The following is a 22,420-nucleotide window of genomic DNA, read 5'->3' on the forward strand; positions in this document are numbered from 1 at the left end:
AATAAAGACGAGCCTTAACATTCCAGTAGATGAGGCCAGAGGCAGTGGGCAGAAGCCCTATTGTAGACAAAGTAGATGGTATTGCCAGCTAGCTGCTGAAACCTTCTTTTGGTGTTTCTGTAAGATGCAGAGGGCCTGGAATACTGAATACACATAAACACTGTCAGAAAACTCCTCCTCCTCAAAGCACTTTGTGATGTCTCCAGACCCTTTTTACTAAATACCCGGCCACGCGGTGATGCTGTCTGAGTAAAGGAAATCACGGCTCTGAGGTGCTCCCTAGCAGCAGGTCCACTCAGTGTTAAGTGGATAGGAAGAGACAAAACCAAATGCATATAGCCAAGCCGTCCCCCAGTACAATGATATTTTGAATGGAAAACTGATCTTCGGGAGATTAGATACCCAGCCCTCACACGGAAATACTTTCCATTGCTTATCTGCAAGCCCCTCTGCAGTGTGGGTGAACTGAAGTCAAATATTACACTTTAAAAGACAATTACGTGTCCTTCACTTCCTCGAGCCCCTCAAAAGCCAAACAGCACTATCTAATCTAAACCACCCCAGCTCTTCTCCAGTCCCTCAGACATATGCTGCACATTACATTTCTGCAGAAATTCATTGCAGTCTGGTTCAGCAATCCCTTTGAAGTCCTTGGGAGCTTATCTGTACTCCAGGGAGACAGGGTGTGTCTCCTGGGCAGCTTGCATGCGACTGTAAAGCAGAAATCTACCCCAGAGGCCACAGGTGCCTCCCTGTCTCTCTGTCTCTCTCTCTTTTTTTTTTTTTTTTTTTTCTCTGGCTATCAAGAAATCTCCAGAATTTATCCTAGAATAAAGGGCTGCATCCAAAGGCTGTCCGTTTTTGCTGAGGGTGTGAGGAGGAGCATAGCATGGGACACATCACGGTGTCCCGCAGGTCCCGTGGCAGGGGGACACGGGGTGCGGCCTTAAACAGGCGAGGGTGGGAGGAAGCAAGCTGGAGATGCTTCGTGTCCGTACACAAAGCTCCTTGGATTTAATACCAGAATTACCCATGTTCTGGTGAGCTCTGTCTGGAGGATCAGGCAGTGTCGCAGGAGCAGCTGCAGCAATTGCTTTCCTGGAAGGAAAAAAAAAAAAAAAAAGCTTTTGGAAAAGCACTGAAAGCAGCCACAGCTGCCCTTCTGTACAGCTGAGCAGGTAGAAACAAGGGGGAGCCAGCACTGAACACCCACTGAGCCTTTCCAGAGCACCCCAAGCCTCCGGGTGCCCTCCCCAGTGGCAGCCTTCCCCTGCCCACTATCCGGAGGGGATCCGGAGTCCCTGCATCCCACGCAGCTATGGGCCCCCTTTCCTTGGGACCACGGATGCCCTCCCCAAAAAGACTAGAGAGGATGGTTTACTGCCACAGCACAGCAGAAGAAAGTCTGACATTAATCCTCAGATGAAAATGGCTGAGCAAGTCGGTTTGTGCTGATTTAAGGCTGTTCTTGTTACATTCTTGAAACTACTGAGGTTATTTTGTAATCCATGTGAATTACAGCTTGCGGCATTTTGAGCTAATCTTCACTTGTGTTTCACTTAACTATTCTTTATCTCCTGCCTGCTAGAATGTGTAGAAAAAATGCACATCATTTTTGAACCCCCAGTCTCTGAGGTCTCTGCATCAAAAAACGCAGACAACATTCCTTGGGAACAGAGTCTGGGGGGGCTGATACGAGACCTTCCGATCTGCTGAAAGGTGACAGCTTCACAGCGCTGGCTCTCGGCTAGAGGAGGGTTCAGCCAAGCAGCACTCCTTCTGTTTATTTTCTGAATGTTTTGAGTGAACGCATGTCTCTATCGATGTTTAGAGAGTGGCAGCACTGGCGATGGCGTTTATTTATTCGCGAGATATGTATCATGCAAACAGCTGCGAGCTGCTTCTCCTCACGGCTCCGTTACCGCCTTCAGCCCCGACCCCGGCAGACCACCCCTGGCACCCCCGGCTAGCACAGCCTCCCTGGGAGGATCAGCCTCCTCCCTGGGAGGCCACTGTCTCTCTGTGCTGTGCTTCCCAAGCAAGAAGCACGTCCTGAGGCTTCCTCGCCGCATAGAGCAAGGCGAGGGAAGTTCTGCCAACCATTCGCTTTCTGCTAGCTCTCTTCGAAGGGCCCCTTGGCTGGTGGGCCGGCACCTCAGCGGGTGTAAACTGATGAACAAGTCTAGCTTACACCAGATGTCCCAGGGCCTTTTCGGCAGTGTCCTTTTCACTTGCTGCTCAAACCCCCATATTAAAAACTTACCAGTAGCGATAACCATCTCCAAAGGACCCAGCGCCACTTCTGGCTCTGAACGTTTCCCATCGCTGGAGCTCTGTGCAGCGGGCAAGAACATGGACACCTAGATCTGGGAAGAATTTTTTTCCCTCTATTGACTTTAATTTCCTTATCATCGCCATTAACAGAAGTGCTCTAAGTGGGTAACAATTTTGTCAGGTTTTTGGGTGCAAGACATGAGGAGGAATTTCCTCCTGGGCCCATCTGGTGATCTCCTCAGCAGTTGAGGAGAGGAGGCCTCGGCATTAAAGCTTGGATGTGATATAGCTGAGGGCTGGACAGATTTTCCTGGAGGATGAAGCAGCTGGATCTCTCTAACATGATGGAACCACAGCGTGATTTTCTGCTGGGATCTTTTGCAAGTCAATGCCTGTGGCAGGTGGGGTTAACCAAAGGGAAAGAGACCACCCTCTGCTTTAGAGGAGCAGAAGGACGTGTTTCTCATCCCTGGTGAACTTCTTGTCACTGTCCTTTTACCTGCTATGGAGCAAACACTTGCTACTCTCACAGGCTCTTTTTCCTTTCTAGACAAGACCCAAACCTGCATTTCTGCCCTGCGTGGAATTAAAACCCTTCTGGACATTAACTTGTCTAGGCAATCTCTAGCGTTGTTACACCAGGTTATTTCTATATACAAGATTTTAAGTGCAAATGAATTTAATGCTGACTATTGCTGGTGTCTCTTTGTTTGTGGGGACAGGGTTAAACAGCATGTTAATTCTTATCTGTAAGTGATTTTTTTCCTGTTGAGCACAACTCCAAATGCAGCTCCTTTGCTTTTGGTTTAATTTTTCACTTCTTGCTTTCCCCCCAGCTCCCTCTTCGTTGTACCCTGCAGATCACAGTAGTTTCTGTTTAAAATGTCTCAGCCTCTCTGTTTTCCAGAATTTAATTGGGAGCCTGTTGCTACATGCTGAGCAGGGTGGGACTCGGAGTCTTTTTTTTTTTCTCTTTTCCCCTCAGAAAATAGGCTGCTGAATGTAAGGCTTCAGGGAATAAAATTTAAAGGAGAGGACTTGCCTTGTATTTTTTTTACTGGGTAGACACCTTGTTGGCCAGCATGGCATTTCACCCTTTGCATGCCATGAAAAGCTGTTAGTGCTGCTGTGACTGGGGCTGCAACGCTGCTCCGTGTCCCCACTGTGGGGGATCTCGGGGATGTTTTGCCTCTCTGCCTGCATTTCTGCTCTCGGGACCTGATCTTCCCAAGCAGCGCAGGGCTGGGGCCAGGAAGCTCTGCTCCCGCTGTACGCAGCCAGCTGGAAGGCAGCACGCAGCAAGGTCCATCAGCACTCGGTCTTCGCTCAGCACTTCACGGCCAAGGGGAAAGCAGGCGCTGCAAGGTGGGATCAGCACCGTGCTTGTCCACCAGCATCTGTCCGAACCGGCGCTGGCTGGGCCGGATGAGCTGGGACCCAGACACCACCTTCCCATGGCTGTGCTGGAGCGAGGGTGCTGTGCAGCTTTCTCAGCCTCAAAGCTTTTGTGCAGCTTGCTCTCAGTCTTTGCGCTCATTATTATTTCAGACTGAGTGAGCAACAGACTTAAGACTTTAGAAATCTTGTTTATAACATTCCTTTTGCCCAAAATGCTCATGTTACCTGCTTGTCAAATGTCAGGTCGTCAGATAATCAAGCCCCGTTGGCTCTGCGAGGCTCTATTTAGCAAATTAAAGGAGCGGTAACCCTAGCTAACAATAAGAGCAAGCAGAAGAGTTCCTGCACATCCACCAGACCTGCCATATTCCTTCCACTAGAGGACGGTAGCTCTTGTGCACAGCCATCAGCAGCATTTTACAACAGAAGCTAGAATAAAGCAGCCCAACCCTTCCTGTAGAAACATGTTCCTTTCTAGTGGTTTTCACATAATGAATCCCAGTGAATATTTAACTAAGTCTCCCCTGTAATCAAGTTTCTGGCCTCCTCGCTTGTATCCACAATGTAAAACATTTCCTGATCTATTGCATTTAGCAGCCCTGGAAGCCTCCCGCAGTATCTGTTTCTCTGCTCAGCTGGCATCAGAAGAGCTGCGTGATTGTCGTTGGGTTTTCTCATCCAGCAAGCGCTGATACAAACGGTGCTACCTGTTAGGAGATGGGAAGGATCTTTGGGACCTCAACCTGGCCATGTAAATCAAAAGCAGGCCTTCTCTTCAAGGCCTGAAATGCTGCTGCGTGTTCATACGTATAAGAACGTTCATTGCTGTGGGCATGAATATTCAGCGATCCAAGTCTAGATTTCATGCAAACTGAGCTGTCCTGTAATCCTCCCCTTAAAACACAGAAACATGAAGGAAAAAAGTGTGTGTCTGGGTCTGTGTGAAGGCGCCCTGGGCCTGCGGTGACTTGGGAAACCTTTCTGGGGTAAAACTTACGGCCTTTGTTTAAGGAAATCCATGTGTCTATATCAAATAGCAAATCTCTGTTTGTGCCTGGGCTTTGTCTGCCGGACCATTACCTTTTCACCTCATTTTTGGACTTGTGAACGTGGTTACGGAGTTAACAAACAAGGGCTGTTAAACCTCGAGGCGCCTCTGTTTACACGGAGGCTTTCTTGCGCAGGACAGTGGCTTCTCTCCAAGGCAATCCGGTTTCTCAGGTGAAATGGTGGCTACCTTAATCACCTAGCACACGGGGCGAGGAGCTCCTCTCACCTTGGGGACTGGGGTGGCAAAAGAGGTGGCTTTCACTGGAGGAGACACACACGGGATGAAGCAAATTCCTGCAAAAACTCTGGTAGGAGACGGAGGAGTGAAATTATGTGTGAAGGCCGGAAAGGGAAGAGAGAACACGAGGTGAGACTTCTCACTTACAGACATTGGAGGGATGAGAATGAGACAGGGAAATAGTTGTAGGCATTTAGTACCGCATTACTGTCGTATGCTCCAGGGCTGTAGAAAGTAAGAAGACGACTTTTTATTTTTTGAACTTCTGCCATCTCCATGCCTTTCTGTGTCTGAAGCTGGGCCTGTGCAAGAGAGCTGGAGATGTGGAGCGTGGCTCTCCAGTGAAGGAGGTGGGAAGCAGGAGGGGTCTGCAGGGATGTGGTGCTCTGGGTGAGGAACCGTGTCCATGAGGATCAGCACACTACCTGCCCTGTGGATCCCTGCCACCAAGTTTTCTGCCACTCCCAGGGCTTAAACTGTGTAACAGGAGCCCTGGTGCAAGCTCCGCTGAGCACCTCCTGCTCTGAGGTTGTGCCTGGAAGTCATCGCTCGCTCGCCCGCTGAACCCTGTGGTGTCACCAGAGAAAAATCCCATCTGATGTAACGTTGCAGGGGAAGCTGCCACAACCACCAGTTGGTCTAGTTAGACAACGGAGCTTTAGTGAAACAAACCAGCATGTATTGATCAACTGGAAACAGAAAGTGCGCGGGCCAACAAGCCAAATGTATTCAAGATCTGTAACAGAAAGACAAATGGTCTTTGCAGCCTTTGTCTTCTCATTTTTATAAGTCTGCCTCTGTCTTGCTGTGTCCTGCTCAGTGCTGAGAAGGGTTTTATTCACATGGTTTCTGCTTAGGGGGATTCACTTTTTAAAGTTATTCTCCAACGGGTGCTTCTTTCCCCTGTCTTAGAAGAGATACTATTCCACAGCAGCCAGAGGTGCTCTACTAGGACACTGTGTAACAATTTTTTTTATGAAGGAATACACAATAAATTGAGGATTTTCTTTTATTTTGATAATTTAGTACTCAATATCTGCATTATGGAAGTGCCTGGAGGTTCCAGCCGAGCTCAGTGTCTTATTGTTCTAAGCCATGCATAAAAGCATGGTCAGAAATGAGGAGCTTACCATCTAAATAGATGAGATGAATAAAGGGTGGGAGACAGGAAACATCTATTATCCTCATTTCATAGCTAGAAAGTTTGGACATGGGCAGATTAAGTGACTTTCCCAGGACTGTATAGGAAAGCTGATGTAGAAGGACAGAAAGCTTCAAATGTCCAGTATCCCAGTGTAATACCCTGATTATAACACACCACATTTCCTGTTCAAATATATCTCTTATTTAATAATAACAACAAGTATTTTTTGAATCTTTTCCTTAAGACATAAAAAATGAGAGGCGTACCAGAGAAGTTACATGGCTACAGGGCATAAAAATCTGGAGAGAGTTCTGGTATTAAGTGCCATTACAAAACATCACTACAATGGTGAAAATAATCTCTTTTCCCAGTACTGCCTGAATTAATCTCTCAGAAGATTCTGCTATGCATAATGGAGAGGAAGATCAAAAATCGATAGGCAAAAGAAGTTAATTTTCCGCATGCTGTAGTTTAACCAAAATGAGTTTTTTTGTTGATAAACACCCAGTAAAACTATCTCTTTATGGCAATCCCCCTTCCTATGCACATTTTGCTGCAAAAGAACTCGGTAGCCAATGGTTCACGTTTTCACGGATAATTACTGAATGTAGTGACATTAAAGAAATTCTTATCTAATTTTTTCAGTTTAGCAGCATCTTGAAGTAACACAGAGAAGACTAGAGATGGAAGTTTCTCAGTAGCAGTTTTTATATTAGGATGGGTTCGTGTTTACATCAATGTGAAGTAATTTTCCCTTAGGACTCAGACAAATACATGGAGCAACTTTGCCTATCTCTGAAAATTAAAGGATGCAAGCTACTGAGACCAGACTTTCAGAAGTGGGTTCCTTTGGTACCCTAAAAAGCACAGCTCAAAGCTGTCAGGAAAAGGAGACATAAATACTTTGGAAACCAGCTGTTGGTGTTTGGGTTTGGGCACTTAGCTTTAGAAGAACTTAAAAAAAAAAAACAAACAATAATAATAAAAAAGGACAAATATTTAATTGTATCCAGCATAGTCGAGAAAATTTTTGGACAGGACAGAAATAACAGGGAAGAAATGTTGCTTTCCCATTATCGTCTGTGGAGAAGCGAAGTCCTCAGCCATGTTCATGGCTCAATTAGGATGCAGATGATTTTTCCCATAGTTCTCCATAGCTTTAATGCGTGTTTTTTCCTTTTCCTTTTCTGTGTTGTGCTCCTATTTCAGCTGGTAGAAGTGTTGCATGTTAGCAAGTCCAGCACCTGGAGAATAGGCTGGCACTGGAGAATGTGCTTCCATCACGTACCTTTGCGGTCTGCCGGCGGTGTGGTGGGAGCTGTGACTTCTTCCTCGCGTAGCTCCCGTGGAGGACCGGGTCTCCACAGGCCCTGCCTTCACCGGTACCTCCAGCACTTCAAAAAGGGTCAGAGACTCTGTGAGGGTTAGAACTGAGGAGTGCTCAGCAGCCGCGTGTTATGTTTGTTTATAAGGTGACCTTTCCACGTTATTCAAGGGAATTAGTTGCCTGCCTCACCTCATCTCTCAACAGACACAAGTTGTCTTCTGCTTAAACTTCCACCTTCGCTCCTCAAAGTGTTTTGCTTGGGCTCTGGTGGATCCAGCTCAGGGGCAGCCTGAAGTCAGGCGTGCCTTCTCCTTACCCCGCTGGGCAGTGGCGATGCCTGGTGGAGACCAGCGCATCTCCTCGCCCTCCTCACCTCTCCATGCTGACGGGGCCCAGCCGGGCCTTGTGGCCCCACAGCTGCCTGGTGCCGTGCCCCTGGAGAACATTTTACCTCATCCCTTGCTGCGTGCGGTGTGGCGGGGGGACCAGGGCCCAGCTGACAGCGGTGACAAAGGGCTGGCAGCGCTGAAAGATTCAATTTAACTTGCTTTCTCCTCCCCCGCTCCCATATGCGAGGGGACAGCACTGTTCGTGCTTTTGAAACCGGCGGGGCAAAGGAGCATTGGTGTCCTCATTTTCCTTCCTCCCTATTGATGTATCATTGCCAGGATGAAAAAGGACGTCTCAAGAGCTTTTGAAAAAATGGGTGACTACTCAAGACATTTTATAAAGGAGGAAGAATAGGAAAGAAAATAGAACTCGGTAGGGGGTAGAAGGAGCCTGAATGTGCGCCTTGTCTGTCTTTTCTTTCGCTTGAAACCTGGAGCTGTTGTTCCTATTTCAGTTCAAACTGTCACCTTTAGTTCATGATGGCTTTACTGCCCTTGCTCCTGAACCTCAACAGATTGGGGCTTATTTACCTATTCACACTCCTCTGTGGAACCTCATTAATAGGCTTATTAGCCACACCATTCACGTGCAGGAGGGCTCACAAAAAAGATCCCAGCCACTTTGAGAGGAGGAGGAAAAAACTGTAAAGAGATTATGCTCTCATTCAGCAGCCTAACTGCTATGAAAGGCTCCCTGGGCCCACTGAGATCTCTTGAAGCCTAAATATGATGACAGAATTGATCCCCCCGCCCGCCCCCCCTTCTAATTCCAAACATGCTTCTGCTTTTCTCTCCGATGGAGGAGTTCGGCTGCTGTGGGCCACTTTAAGAGAATGTGGCTCGTTGGGGAGAATAGGGTGCTATTGATAGACTGCTATCTTTTCATCCCGAAAAAGAATAAATTCTGACAAGTGCTTCCAGACATTGGGAATAGGTGTTCTGATTTGTCATTTTTAGTGGAATGCTTCCTTTTCTTTCAGAGCATGCAAAGATACCGATGAATGGGGAAAGGTATCGCAGCTTCCTGTGCCGGACAATAATTTATGTGAGAATGCGTTAACAATGTTTTCAATGGGCAGTGGACATGCCTGGAGCTGGGAAAATTGGATCTTGACGGTGACATCGCAGCTTCTCAATTAGAACATTCAAACGTCTGCTGCTTTAGGAACGACAAAAAAAAAATAAATAAATTAAACCTGTGTTTCTAATCAATTACAAATTTGTCTGCTGCCCCTCACAAAGCTCACATTGCTGCTGGTGGCGGTGGGAAAGTACTTTCTGGGAGGTGAGTACGTAGTACCCAGAAAACTTGTTTTCATGTTTTGGTGTCTGGAAGTATGTAAATGCGGGGTCACGCTGTGCGGCGCAGCCACAGCCCTCGACAATCCCCTCGATCGATATTGCATGCAACGTATAAAACGCACAGTCGAGCTATGCTTAAATAAAGTAACATTAAATTGATCAACAGTGATTTAATTTGAGGCAACCCCCACTTATTGATTCGGTTGTCAAGCTGATTCCACAAAGCAAGCAGTAACACAGGCTCTGTATTAGCAACCCTTTAGCTAATGGTATCTCAAGTAAACGTTTTGCTAAGCAAATATCAGTCTAAGTTATACCGAATTTTAGATAGTAATATTGGGGACTGTCCTAAATCCGGGTGCCTAGGCAAATCCTGTTTGCAGAACCGTCACACAGCAAGGTGCAGCGTGGGGTCAGCCCAAAATGCCAGTGCACTAAGAGGCAGCTGGGCTGTCTGCGCCGTCGGAGCGGGCCGTGGGGCTGCCAGCCGCGGTTTCTGATCCCAAACCCTCTGATCCCAAAGCCCCTCCTGGGCAGCTTCCCGGGGCCGTGCTGCTTTTGGGGCCGCGCTCCTCGGTGCCAGAGCCGGGGCCGGGCTCTCCTCTCGTAGGGGTCTGCGGGATGCGCATCCCAGCTCCGGGGGGGAGCGGGCGGGACGGCGGCGGGACCCCAGCTCCCCTCCTTCTCTTTTTCCTCTTTTTAGGGCTGAGTGGACGCCTTCTAGGGTCGAGGGGCTCGGCCGGGCCAACCCCGACTGGGAAAGGGCACCGGGACCAGGGGCAGGGACGGGGCAGGGGCTCGGGCAGAAGCAAGGGCAGGGGAAGGGATAGGGAAAGGGGCAGGAGAAGGGATAGGGGAAGGAATAGGGGCAGGGGCAGGAGAAGGGATAGGAGAAGGTATAGGGGAAGGAATAGGGGCAGGGGCTCCGCACCGCGGCCGCCGCGATTGGGCAGAGCCTCGCAGCGCCGTCCAGGAAACGGCTCGGGTTGCAGCGGGGGGAGTGACCGGGGGAGGGAGGAAGGAGCCGGAGGAGTGTGTGCGAGGAGAGGGAGAGAGGGAGGGGAAAAAAGAAAAAAAAAAAAAAAGAAAGAAAGAAGAAAAAAAAAAAAAAAGAGGGGGTTGTCGGCTTGACAAAGCTGCGGGCGGCTGGATGGAGCGGAGCGGGCCCCGCGCTGCTCTGCTCGGCGATGCCCGCTCGGGGGAGGAGGCTGCTGGCGCCGGGCACGGCGGGCTCGCCCCTGTGAGGCGGTAGCCGCTGCAGCCCAGCCAGGGCACGGGGCCGCCGGGCCGGCCGCCGCCTCGCCTCCCTGCCGAGCCCCGAGCCCCGCGGGGGCTGCGGGCTGTGCGGCCGGGGCTGCCCGCACGGTGAGGAGCAGCGCCCCTGCCCCGGCCGGCGCCTCCCCTCAGCCCCCCGCCGCTGCCGAGCCCGCCCGCGGAGCTCCGCGCCTGCAGGTAACGGGGGCGGGGGGGGGGGGACACACGAAACGGGGACAAAACGGGGGAGACCCGGCGAGACGGGACCCGGAGCGGGTCCCGGGTGGCGAGCGGCGGGGGGCGGGATGCGGGGCTGGGGTCCCCCGGGGCTCCGCTGCCGGCCGGGGCTCGCTCCGTGCCCGCTTTTTGCCGGCTCTCTTCCCTCTTTTTGCCCTCTTTCTGCCCTATTCCTGCTTTAGTTGTGCTTTATTTCTCCCCTCCTTCTGCCCGTTCCCTGCCGCTGCCGCGAAACCCCGCGGGACGCTTCGCGGCGCTGACAGCGGGACGGCGGCGGGGGCAGCGGGGACGGGACGGGAGGAGGATGGGGATGGGGATGGGATCGGGATGGGGATGGGGATGGGATCGGGATGGGATGAAGCTGAGGAGCCCCCCCGGAGCGGAGAGGGGCCGGCGGCACGGAACAGCCCCGTCCCGGGGCAAGAAGCCCTCGCTGGGCTCTATCTGGCTATATAGATAGATTTAAATGCAAAGCGGCCCGTTCAAACCGTGAGCCATTATGCGCTTGGTGTGAAACGCTATCAACATTTAAAACTTCATTGTCTCCTTTGTACCAAATCCCTGTAAATCTTCCACTGGCCTTTACTCATTTTCATCTGAAAAGCCTGTTTGGGCTGAATAGACAGCAATCAGCAGCCTCTGGATTTCTCTCTCTCTCTGGAATGTCAATTAAAATGCAGATTTTTTTTTTTTTTTCCTGATCTCTTAGTGGCAAAAGACTTGAGAAAAACAGGATAGTCCTGGAAAGCAAATGAAAGAAGTTCAAACAATGCAAAAGTACTGAAGCTGCCAGCCGGTTCCCATTAGTCCTCCAGAATTAATGTTTAATAGCTGTGATGCTCAGATTTGCTTGGAAACTGAACCGGGATGAGGAGGCTAGTTGGATATATCCGTGTGTGCGTCCATATATACGCATCGATATGTAAACAGGTGTAAATATTTAAATAAATAAGTGCTAGTTTGAGAGCTTTACCTACCTGGGTGTTTCTGGTGAAGCCGCTCGGCTGCTGGGTGCCGCTTTGCGGGGTGCGAGCCCCGTTTCATTCAGCTTTTCCTATTCCCTGCTCAACAGAGAAAGATGCTAAAGAGCCGTGGAGCGAGCCCTGTATTGATTTGGTTAACATACTCTACAAATTGTGCTCTCCCTGGGGAGTGATAAACATCTTATAAACAACAATGGAAGTAGATTAAAAAGAACACTGAGCATTGAATTTAATTAATGCCACTGCTGAACAAGTACTACTTGTTTGTGTGCGAGCGCGTTTAAACTGAAGTACAGCTTGGAGGAATTTGGTTGGGCTCCCAAACCCGTCTGCTTTCCCATGCTTGTCAGTTTGGCAAAGAAATTTGGGCAGGTATGTGACGAGGTGAAAATTGACTTGATGAGCGAGTGGCAAGGAGAGCCATCAATCACGGGAGGCTGACAACTCCTCCCCGAAGTGTAGGCTGAGAAGAGAGACAGAGTTCCCTTTCAAGGGGAAAAATAAACACTACGTGTGGCTTTCACTGAGTCTGAGACTCCAGGAGGGATTATGGTATTGTAGTCAGGAAGCCAGAATTGTGGAGGCCAAAAAGCATGCTGGGGCTGTGTTCCAAACACTGCCATAGAGGTACATAATTACCCGGCGCAGGAGGTCTTTCCAGGGAGTCGTCCCCCAGCAACTGTGGCGATTGAACTATGAAAAGAATTTGGGTTCGTTTCATCTTCGCTGGACTCCGCTTGGTTTGGGAAAGGGCAGCCCTCAAACCGCGGTCGCGGTGGCGGTGGTAAAGCCTCGCGGTTCCACGGGTGGGCCCCGAGCTCCCGTTTTTCCTTTGCTGCACCCTCGCGAGCCTCGGCTTTGGCTTTTCTGTCGCCCTGTGGAGGAAGAGCCCCGTCTTTCTGCTGGCAGATGTTCAGGTGCAGAAGCGGGCAGAAACCTCCAGGTGAGGAGCCGCCTTGTCAGGTGGCCTCGTGCCGCGGCTTGTGGTGAGGGCAGCAGCCCTGTACGTGCTTTACAGGGCATCGAGCACAGCCTAAAAATCTTCCTCCGCCGAGAAGTAGGTGGAATTAATGCTGCTGAGAAAGGAGTCTGGGATGTATGGTAGCGTTCTGGTATGTTGTCTTTTTGCAAAAATGTGATTAAGTTTTGCATTCATATACGTAGCCTGTAATCAGGCTTTGCAGGATGATTTATGGGAATGAAATTAGCATTGCAGGCAGCCTGTTAATTAGGATTTATGCCCGCTTTACAGCTGGATAAACTGAGCCGCAGAGCGGGGGCTGTCAGGCAGTCAGGTGGCGGTGGCCGCGAGGGCTCGCTCGGGTCCCTCACCAAAGGCAGACCCGTCAGGGCCACCTCCCCACCTGCTCTGCCCTCGCTTAAAGAAGTGCTCAGCGAGCTCCTCGTGAGTGTCTGTGCAGTGGCCTGGTGGTGGTCTTGCTGGAGATGTGGTGCTGGGTGCTAGCTTGTGGTCACACTCCGCTTCAGCCCCTGCCGCAGGGACGGAGCGTGGGGCTGAGGGGGACAAGCTCGCCCCAAAGTGTCGGGGGTTCACCTGGAGTACTGTGTGTGAACTGTTTCCCCAATTATTTATATCCTCTAAAACCTGTTCCTGCTGACCCCAGAAGTTACGTAGGTTACTGCGTACCCCAGGTACAAGATACCTCCACAGCACGTCTGCCCGTAGCCCTGGGAACTGGGGTCGGGTGTTCCAGCCCGCAGCTGAAGGCTAAGGAAATCTGAACAAACCCCTTAAAGGCTGGCTCAGCAAAGGGGGAACATTTGTCCACGTTTCTGAGTACTGGATGCTGAGGAACTGCAGCACATCCAAATGACAGGCTTCTTACTTTTATTTTTATTTTTTTTTTTCCTTTTGACGGGTGAGGGCAGGAGGGAGAAGAGAGGTTTTATGTTGTTCTTTCCTTCAAGAGCAGTGCTCTCAGAGCTTCAGTTGGGTTTCGTTCGTTGCATCTCAGGTGAATCACTGGCCAGAGCAGAACGACTGCTGCAGTCCCTTGATGTACCCATTTCGTGAGGGGTACCATCTTTTTTTTTTTTCCTGGGGAGGAGAACAAGGTGCACTTGCCTGGGTGAGCTGTTGGGTCGCCCTCTGAGGATGCTCTTTTCACCGCCCGCCCGGCACCTGGCTGTGGTGCCAGCAGGTCTCCTGAAGCTGCTTTGGCGCTGTTCCTCTTCTCTCTTCCATCGGCCCGTGGCAGTAATACCGAGCAGTCACCTCCATCTATTTAAATTAGTTTTATGGGGAATTAATTAAACTTCCCCCCCCCCCCAGCTGAAAAGCATGTATTAAAAAGCATCTTTGAGCGAGAGGGATCAGCAACCTGTATGAGCACGTTGCGCAGTTTAGTGTATATGAATGGAAAATGGTGCTGGGGAGGTCTCCTGTGCAACCCATACCCAACTTTATATGGATTTTAATTGCTAGTTAAACCAGTTAACCAGTTAACCAGTGCCCCTGTGAGGACCAGACCCTTTTACCTGTGCGGGACTCTCAGATGTTGAAAGGACACTGAGCTGAGGTAGGAGAAGGTACATCCCTAGGAGAGCTGGAATTGCTGAGGCACAACAAAGCTTTATGGATTATCAGAGCCTAAAGAGTATTTTTTCAACTGTTTTTATAGTGGAAAATTACTGAATTAGTGAAAATTCAGCTGGCTGCAGAACTGCCTAGGTAAAGGAATGAAAAACAAGGCAAACTTACATAAACCTTCAAACAATAACAAGAACATACTTTGTATAATTGTGGTAATTTTGTAGCATTACAGGTTATGTGCCTGCACATGTGTGTGCCTTTATTTTTTTTTTTAAACTGTATATCTTTCTGTCAGTAAAATAGCTCTCTAAATATGTGCTGAGAAGTGATTTTCTGAAAACAAGGAGGACTTGGTTACGCCTCAGGTGATGATGGAAACTGCTAACAGAAAATGAAAAGTCACTCACTTTTCACATATTCTCGAAGCTGGAAAACTATTTTTCCCATCCTCCTCCTCCTCCCCCTCTCACCTCAGCTCTTTCTGGGGCTTTGTGAGTTGTTTTTTTTTTTGGTTTGCATTTAGGATGGTTTCACTGACCCTGTTAAATCTCCTCCCCGCAGCAGCAGCCGCCGCTCCTGGTGAGGAGGCATTGCCCTGGCCGAAGGCACCGCGTCCTGTCCATGCTTCTGTAGAGGTGCTCAGATGGGATTAAAGTCCACATGGAGATATGGAAATGGACCAGGAATTTACTCTAAAAAGATGGTCGGCTGGAATTCGGGTTGCCTTATATGCCTGGTGGTGGTCACCATGGCTGGAATTTCCTTGGCTCGACCGTCATTTAACTTAGTTGTCGAAGACGCCACTTTGGAACCTGAAGGTAAATCATTCTAGAGTGCTTATTTCTGCAAAAGAAGTTATTTCGAAATGCCTCAACATCTGAAATTAAAGTCAACACCTTTATATGCTTTGGTAAATACAAGGCAAGTAACAGACGAGTCCTCAACAGTTATGTTTTCCAACTTTTCCTATTCACGCGGCGGGCTATGTTCATGCAAGCATGTGTTTATTTAATCTTGTGCAAGCAAGTGGTGTCAGTGATTTGACTTGGGACTGTCATCACGTTGTATAATCAAAGTGTACAGATGAAAGTTTTGAGGAATGGGTCTTTAAGGAAACCGGTCTGTTGCACTTGTATACCTGTAGCATATCGCTCAAGAAACGACACGGCTGGATGTCTTTGTGATTTGAGCTACCTGGAAGGTTAAGAGGGGAAAAAAATAAATCATGATTGCTTTTAATCATGTGCCGCGATTGTTTAATTTTGCAGGGCACTCTGCAAAAGCAGGTGTCATGGCTTTATTGTTTGTAGCTGGTTGCTACAGGCTTTCCTATTGTTGTCAATATCCAAGAACAACCAGCACACTGGCTGGTTCGCCAACTCTGGAAGTACAGAGGTGGAGATCTGAACGGCAAGGATAGCAGCTGATTACTGTGAAAGCGAAAACTTGTTGAAACCTTTGCTTTAAAAGAGATGTTTTGATAAAATCTCCTATTTTGAGCCTGCACCTGTTGGTACGTTCCTGTAGGTATATCCCTTCCTCTGACTTTCCTAGTTGTTTTTCTTCTCTACAGAGCTAAGGAAGGGCTGCTGTTTTTATTGTCTTATTGTATTTAAGATTGATTTTACTATGCTATGGGGGATCTTTTCTGCTCTCTGAACACCTTAGGGGAAAGCAAGGCTTCCTTCATAAGGTTTTTATCCCTCATTGGAGGAGTGCTTACATTTCTAATAACTCATCTGTCAAAACAATGCAATTGTCCATAAAACATTTTTCATCAGGCGAGCTTTCTGGAGAGAGTTTGGCCTTTACACGTTCTGCTACTCATGTCCAGGGATACAGCTTTGTTTTTATTTAATCCATTTTCATGCAAAACGTATTTGTTTCTATCCACTGCCTCTAAAAATAGACGTCACCAGCTAACGCATTTTTAGAATCCGTTCCAAGTACATTTTTATTGATGGCAGGGGAAGAATTATGTAGAGACGATGAGCCCTCCTCCCTAGCAAGCATTCCTGAAAAAATTAACACAGTATAGCAATATTGTCATCTGTCATGGACAGAGATTGTTGATAGCGAAGCTTTTTTGTTTCTTCCCCTCCCCTTCTGAAGGTAACTTGAGAATTAAAAAAAAAAAAAAAAAGCCCAACTCTCATCACCACTTACCGTATGATTTGTTAATTGCACATCTGGTGCCTTTTTGGCTTTTCAGAGGAATGACAAAATCAGGAATAATTCTGGTTTCGGATTAGCTGCTTGTAGTGAGGTCCTCTTGTTTTAGGGTTAAATCAGAAAGAATGTGATTGCATGATTGGTGTAGTATTTTGCAGGGAGAAGAGTAACATTTTTGACTTATGCCTGATAATTTTTCAGGGAAAGAATAGCTCTATTATTTTAAAAAGCACACTTTAAAAATACGCTTCTTCCACAATGAATATCCAGTGGGTGGGAATCTGGGTTTTATCAAAGTGTAAATTGCTAAAAACTATTTAAAACTTCTTCCCTGGGTAGGAATGTTAACTTACATGAGATAATTTTAGACGTGAGAACCTGAATCATTACCAGAAAGGGGAAAAAAGGCTTCTAAGTTAATGGTATAATAAGAGCTTTTATGCTGCAGGATACAGTGAATTGTGTGGGACTTAAATCTGAGATTTGGGAAATAAAACCTTCTTTATGTACTTCATTAGACCCCTTAAAAAAAAATCACCTTCTCTGGGTTCCATCACTGCCACCCACAAGCTCTCTGAGTTGAAAAGAAAACAAAAAAAAAACCCTTTAAAAAAGGTCTTCAAAGACAAAGCTGCTTTATTGTTATTGTTTTTTGGTTTAGTAAATGCCAAACATTTTGGTCAGAGCTAATTTGAGGGGGGTCAGGTGCTCCAATAATGTGTGCTTTCGGTGGGGCTGCTGACGGTGCAGTCATTAGAGCGGTGACATCTCGGACCAGCTGAGAAGGTCGCCGGGGCTGTGACCTTTTGTGACATATGTTGATCTGTTCCTTCATGGGCATGCCCCGAATTTTGTCTTTTTTTGGTGTTAAGTGCTTTTATTGTTGCTATTTATTGTCTTAGTGAGTCAGAATATTCAAGAAGCCGTATGCACCATTAACAGGAATTGAGAGCGTGGCTTTTTGTTCCGCTGCCTGCAATAAATAACCCCGGGTTAAAATACGCTGTCGGCTCTTAGCTAAACACAACTTTAGGGATATTTGCAACCATTTTCTTCAGTATCGGGCTACGTACCTACGTTAGCAGGAGCAGTATCTATCTGTTGGGGTAACCAGCTGCGTAGCTGGGCGCACACATACGTGTGCACAGATAAATAGATACCCCAACAGATAGATCCTGCTTTCTTTGGTTACCTACAGTGTATCTGATCCCTTTGGGAGCTCGCTTCCCTAAGGTGCTTTCATAAATTGCTGGACGCGTTGGGTGCCGAGTCTGTGACCGCTAGCTATTACTACTCTGGTACCTATAAAAATATTTACCCTGAAGATGGTATCTTGAGCCATTGTAAATGATAATGTCAATATTGATATCGCGGACACTCGCCGAGGGCCGGATCCTGAATCTGTTTGTTAGCGGTTGTGGTGCTTTCTTTTCTTATGCAGCGATAGGAAAATCCAAGGCTGGGGGGCGGCCTGAGCAGAAACAGGGCCTGCAGGAGCTGGTTGGGGGACTGTCAGCTATCGAATTCTGTCTCACATCAAGTGTTTACAGAAACGTTTTTTTATCCCAGGGAGCGTAAAGACTTTCTGCTTTTAAATATTTAGAAATAAGTCTACCCCGGCGTGTATAAAGGAGCCATTCTCTTTCTGTGTACCCAGCCCGCAAAGGCCTTTGACAGCCAACGTTTCACAAGGGCTTTGACCGCACACATAGGTTGAAGGGTTACTTTGTGAACTGAATAATTAGTTTAGACATATATTTGATAAATAGCAAGCTCTCCCTTGACCTTCCCTTGCCCAGGCTGTGTGTTATCGTTCTGCTGGGCAGCTAATTTAGTCTCTTCCCCATCCAGTGCCTTGACGCTGTCCTTGGAGCACCCGCTCGGAGCCCTCGCCTTGTGCAATAACAATGTGTTTCAGTTCTTTTAATTTAGGTCAAATTTCAAAGGATTCATTTAAGCTTTCCACAAGGGACAGCCTAATTCTGCGTCCTGCGAAAAAACATGGTAGTTTGAAGTGGCCTTAAATGCGTGTTTGGGAGGCTCCTAGGAGCTGCAGCGAGTGAGACCTTTTGTAATGAGTAATGTGCTGTGCTTATGCTGGGCTCCAAAGTGAGTAACACTTTGTCACCCAACCTTTACCTCCGCTTGTGGATGCTGAACAACACACAAACACGTTCAGTGCCATACCCAGAGCAGTACGTATGTCTTCATAAAAAAAAGTTGCTTTATCCACAGGCAAGTGCTCAAAGGCTAATGTCGCACGTGGTCCCAGCACAGGCTGGTCGGAGATGCTTCATTAACCATCGTGGGCCACCTGGATGAGGCTGTGGGGTCTTGCGAGGTGTTTCTCAGGCTCCCGGGGACCGTGCAGGGCTGCATAAGGTGTGCCCACCCCAGGTCCTCTCCCTGTCCCTGCCACGAGGTCGCAGAGCTGGGAGGAGCCAGGATGCTTTCTCTGCTTTGGACGGGAAAATAAAACAAAAAATCAACCCAAGGTTCTTGTGCAACGTTACTTTTTTTTTTTTTTTTTTTTTAGAAGAGCAGTGGCTTTGATATCTGCAAGTTATGAGTAACAATTCAAACTGATTAGTTAAATCAGAGGGTGTTTTTTTTCCTCCTTTCGTAAGGAAGGGCAATTATCACAGCCCATTACAGAGGAATGTGACACCCGCACAGATTCGGGTTGGATGCCCTCCATAGCTTACATCTCAGTAAGTTATTTGGCCCAGTGCAGGAACTGCTAGCTGAGATCGTGGGGAACTGGACAAGCAGCCAGATTAAATCGGTCCAATCCACCGTCCTTCAGCAGCTCCATGGGCTGGAGACTAATGAGGCGTGGGTAGGGTTGTTATTTACCAGTGGTGTTGTTGAGACACTGCAAGCACATAATGTGTCAGCATGGTAACTGTTTGGTAAAGTAACACAAATACTTGGACATTTTGGGCCTATCTGCCATGTTTTAAAATCACAGCTTTTTCTTTTTTTTTAATTTTTTTTTGGGAGAGGGCAGCAGGGGGTAGCTAAGGTTGAAGAATTTGGTCTTTGAGTGATTTTTGGAGCCAAAAGGTTTTGAAACCTGCTGAATTTTTATTTTTATTTATTTATTTATTTATTTATTTATTTATTAAACATACGTATTGATAAAGCCCCTAATCAGTGACTGACCCAATGGCAGGGTAGTTTTCTAGTTTAGAAATAATTCTTCCTTGGTAGAGAGCATGCAGTGAAGTTCAGGCTATAGTAACTTTTTACAGGCAAGTTGCAAGCCTTCGAAAGCAGAATTTGCAATGAAAATGCTGACAACTCCAGTTATGCAAGGTTGTGTACGCATGCGATGATGGACTATTTGGTGTTGTAATAACAACCACGGCATAGCTCTTAATGAGTGCGTCTCTGTATCCAGCTTCAGTAGAAATGCTCACTTGCCTTTCAGGAAATAAATTCAAAGATGAGTATTTTCTTGGAGTGACTATCAAGTTCAGGTACAGATGGAAACGTGAGAGAACTAATTAACTACCCTTAGCTGTCAGATTTTAAACTGTTAAATGTTTTGTGAGACCTTAAGATTGAAGCTTTGCAGCGAAAACAGAGACTTTCCTTCTTGGAAGCAGCACTCCGCAGCAGCATAAATCTGGATTTTCAAAGTGTAGGCAAGTTTTGTCTTGTCTCCTTGCGGTGGTGCACCTGGTTTAACTAGAAGAGAGCATTTATATCAGAGGAGTTAAGTCCAAAATCTGTGTGGAAAAGACATCAGGGACCCAAAACATGTCTGAAATGATGAAGGGGCTTGCGCCAACGTGAATGAGGGCCTGGATCCCTGGTTATTGGCGCTAGCCGTGCTGTGCTGCTGCCCAGGGTCAGGCGTGAGTGGTTCTGGTGCAGGCGGTCGGGCAGACGTGTGCTTGCAATGGCACTGGGGAGCCAGATAGCGCTCGATCTGGCGCAGAGCCTGTGGGGTAAAATTACCCTTACCGCAATTTGGGATGCGATCTGAACAGCAGGCTGGGCTGGAGGTTAGGTTCAGCACACACTGTGCCCCTTGACTGTGGCATTTTCTTTTAAATTTGTCACCGTCCGTGTACCCCAAAATCAGAGCCACCTCTGTGTAGCATGGGACAGAGCAGGCTTTTAAGCTGACTTCCAGTGAAGTTGGAGCGACTTTGAATAGAGGCACATCCTAAAACGAGAGCAGATCTGAGGCTTCTGTTATGGTGAGGAAGGGTGCACGGGGAGCTGCCGTGGGAGCGGGGCCGGAGGTGCAGGCACGGGGTGCTGGGGGCTGCACCTCTGACGAGTGCCAGCTGCTGGGTGAGATGCTTGGTAAAAGGAGTAGGAGTAAATATTTATGTCGATTTTTTTTTTTTAAACTCTTAAAAACAGGTTATAAATCACTTACTGATTAACGTACATCTTTTGTCCCATCCCATCTCTTAAGTATCACCGCTGTTCTGGCAAGAAGAAACCCTTTTATTCGGGAGTACTGAGCTTTGGTTTTCCTGGTTCTGCTTCAGAGCCTCGGAGCAGTCAGCAGCTGGTACAGAGCCGTGCATGCCCCACGGACTTCACTTTCTGCTGGCTCAGGTCCTTTTGCTGCTCGTCACCTCACAAATGACAATATCCGTATCGGAGAGAGGGACAGGAGGGCAAGCTCAGCGCTGGCTGAATTCTACTGTGTGGCTTCCTTCGGCTGTCATGCTATTTTTATTTTAATTGTATTCTTGAAGTTACTGTAGTGAAAGCATATCTGGTGAACCTCAGAGAAGCTGAGGAGCTCGTAGATGTGACCTACTTTAATTCCCTTCCTCGCGTGTTGTTGCACGTTCTGTGTAATTATTGCTTTTCCTCCCCCGCAAAAGAACTGGCTCATCAGTTTGGGACATCGACCGATTTTCAGCCGCCTCGCAAACCCAGGTGGACCGAGAGGAGGGGAAAATCCATTTGTATGAGGGAAACAGCCTTCATTCAGGAGGGTTTGCTAGGGTGGGCACTGCGATGTGCCGGGCGACTGGAGAAGAGGAAAGGGAGGATGAGGAGGCAGGAGAAAATCCTGATTTTTCTTTTTTTCCTTTTTATTTCCCCTCCTAGCTTTTCATGAGTTTGTTTGGAAGAGAGTTTTGTGACATAGTAGACGTAGTAGTTATCACCTCAGGCTTTCTCCCGGGGGGCTTGTCTGCATCGTGGCCAAGTTTGGATGGAATTTGGAGCCGGAGCCAGGCGTGCTCATGCAGTCTGCGCTGACCAGGACAAGTCCGTAGGAGGTTAAATCATGGTTGGCTGGAAGAGAACTTGGTCAGAGCACCGTGCTACGACTTAGTTCTTGCACATAACGGAAAGATGTGGTGTAGAAAAACTGCATAAGGTTCATTATATTCTTTGGGATGGCCCGGAGAGGTGCGTGGTGAGCTGGCGGGCAGCACGCTGCATGGGACCAGCTTTGCCAGTTTGTGCAGAGCCCTGTGCAGTGTCTCTGATTGCAAAGTTTAATTTGTTTCAAGGAAAGTAACATTTATAATTCTGAGTGTTGCTTTAGGCTACACAGCCGTTTTTAAAAATAATAATTAAAAAAAAATGTTTAAATTTTGAGCAGTTCTTGAGCTCGGTTGTGTTAAGCATTGTTTAATCACAAAAAACAATCATGCTTAGATATTACAGCGAGAAAGTATCCAGATTTAGGTGATACTGTTTACTCGCGGGGGAGCACAGGTGTTTCAGATGTGCAGGATTTAGCATGGAGGCTTCGTAATAAATCTGCAGCGCGCCACTGCTCGCTAATAGCCCTTCTACTAACAATTCAGAAAGAGTCGAACCATCTTCCATTAGCGTGGCAGAGCGCCCAGGAGTGACTGCTAAAACAACGAGTGGCCGAGGTGCCTGCAAGTTTAAAATAACCCTTGTCACCTAAATGGCTGCGGCCACCTGGAAGCGCACATCACCAGCCTGGCTTTCACTTCGGGGCTTGTTTGGCTTCTTCTCCGAGCTGCCAGGGACCCCCGAGCTGCTTCGGGATGCCTTTTGACTAAATACTGCTTTCAGTTCAAAGGGAGCCTGGTATGCCTTGAAGCTCGGTCATTTTGAAGTGTTTGGAGAACATCCTACGG

The 22,420-nt window shown here is 47.9% G+C and overlaps 1 protein-coding gene across 13 annotated transcripts in view; it reads left to right on the plus strand.

Moving 5' to 3' along the window:
• Positions 1-22,420, plus strand: part of FGFR2 (fibroblast growth factor receptor 2) — a 96,838-nt gene that overhangs the window by 4,544 nt on the left and 69,874 nt on the right. For 3 of the 13 annotated variants that reach the window (XM_067000472.1, XM_067000474.1, XM_067000476.1), the window contains exons 1-2: positions 10,251-10,574; positions 14,712-14,968. In XM_067000472.1, coding sequence (XP_066856573.1) covers positions 14,794-14,968 — 175 coding nt within the window. In that variant the 5' untranslated portion in view covers positions 10,251-10,574; positions 14,712-14,793. Of the gene's footprint in view, positions 1-10,250; positions 10,575-12,340; positions 12,540-14,711; positions 14,969-22,420 lie in introns of those variants that run through there. The other 10 variants (XM_067000466.1, XM_067000470.1, XM_067000473.1 and 7 more) reach the window with 6 other exon arrangements.

This window comes from Anser cygnoides, chromosome 7 (assembly GCF_040182565.1).
Source record: "Anser cygnoides isolate HZ-2024a breed goose chromosome 7, Taihu_goose_T2T_genome, whole genome shotgun sequence".
Lineage (NCBI taxonomy): Eukaryota > Metazoa > Chordata > Aves > Anseriformes > Anatidae > Anser > Anser cygnoides.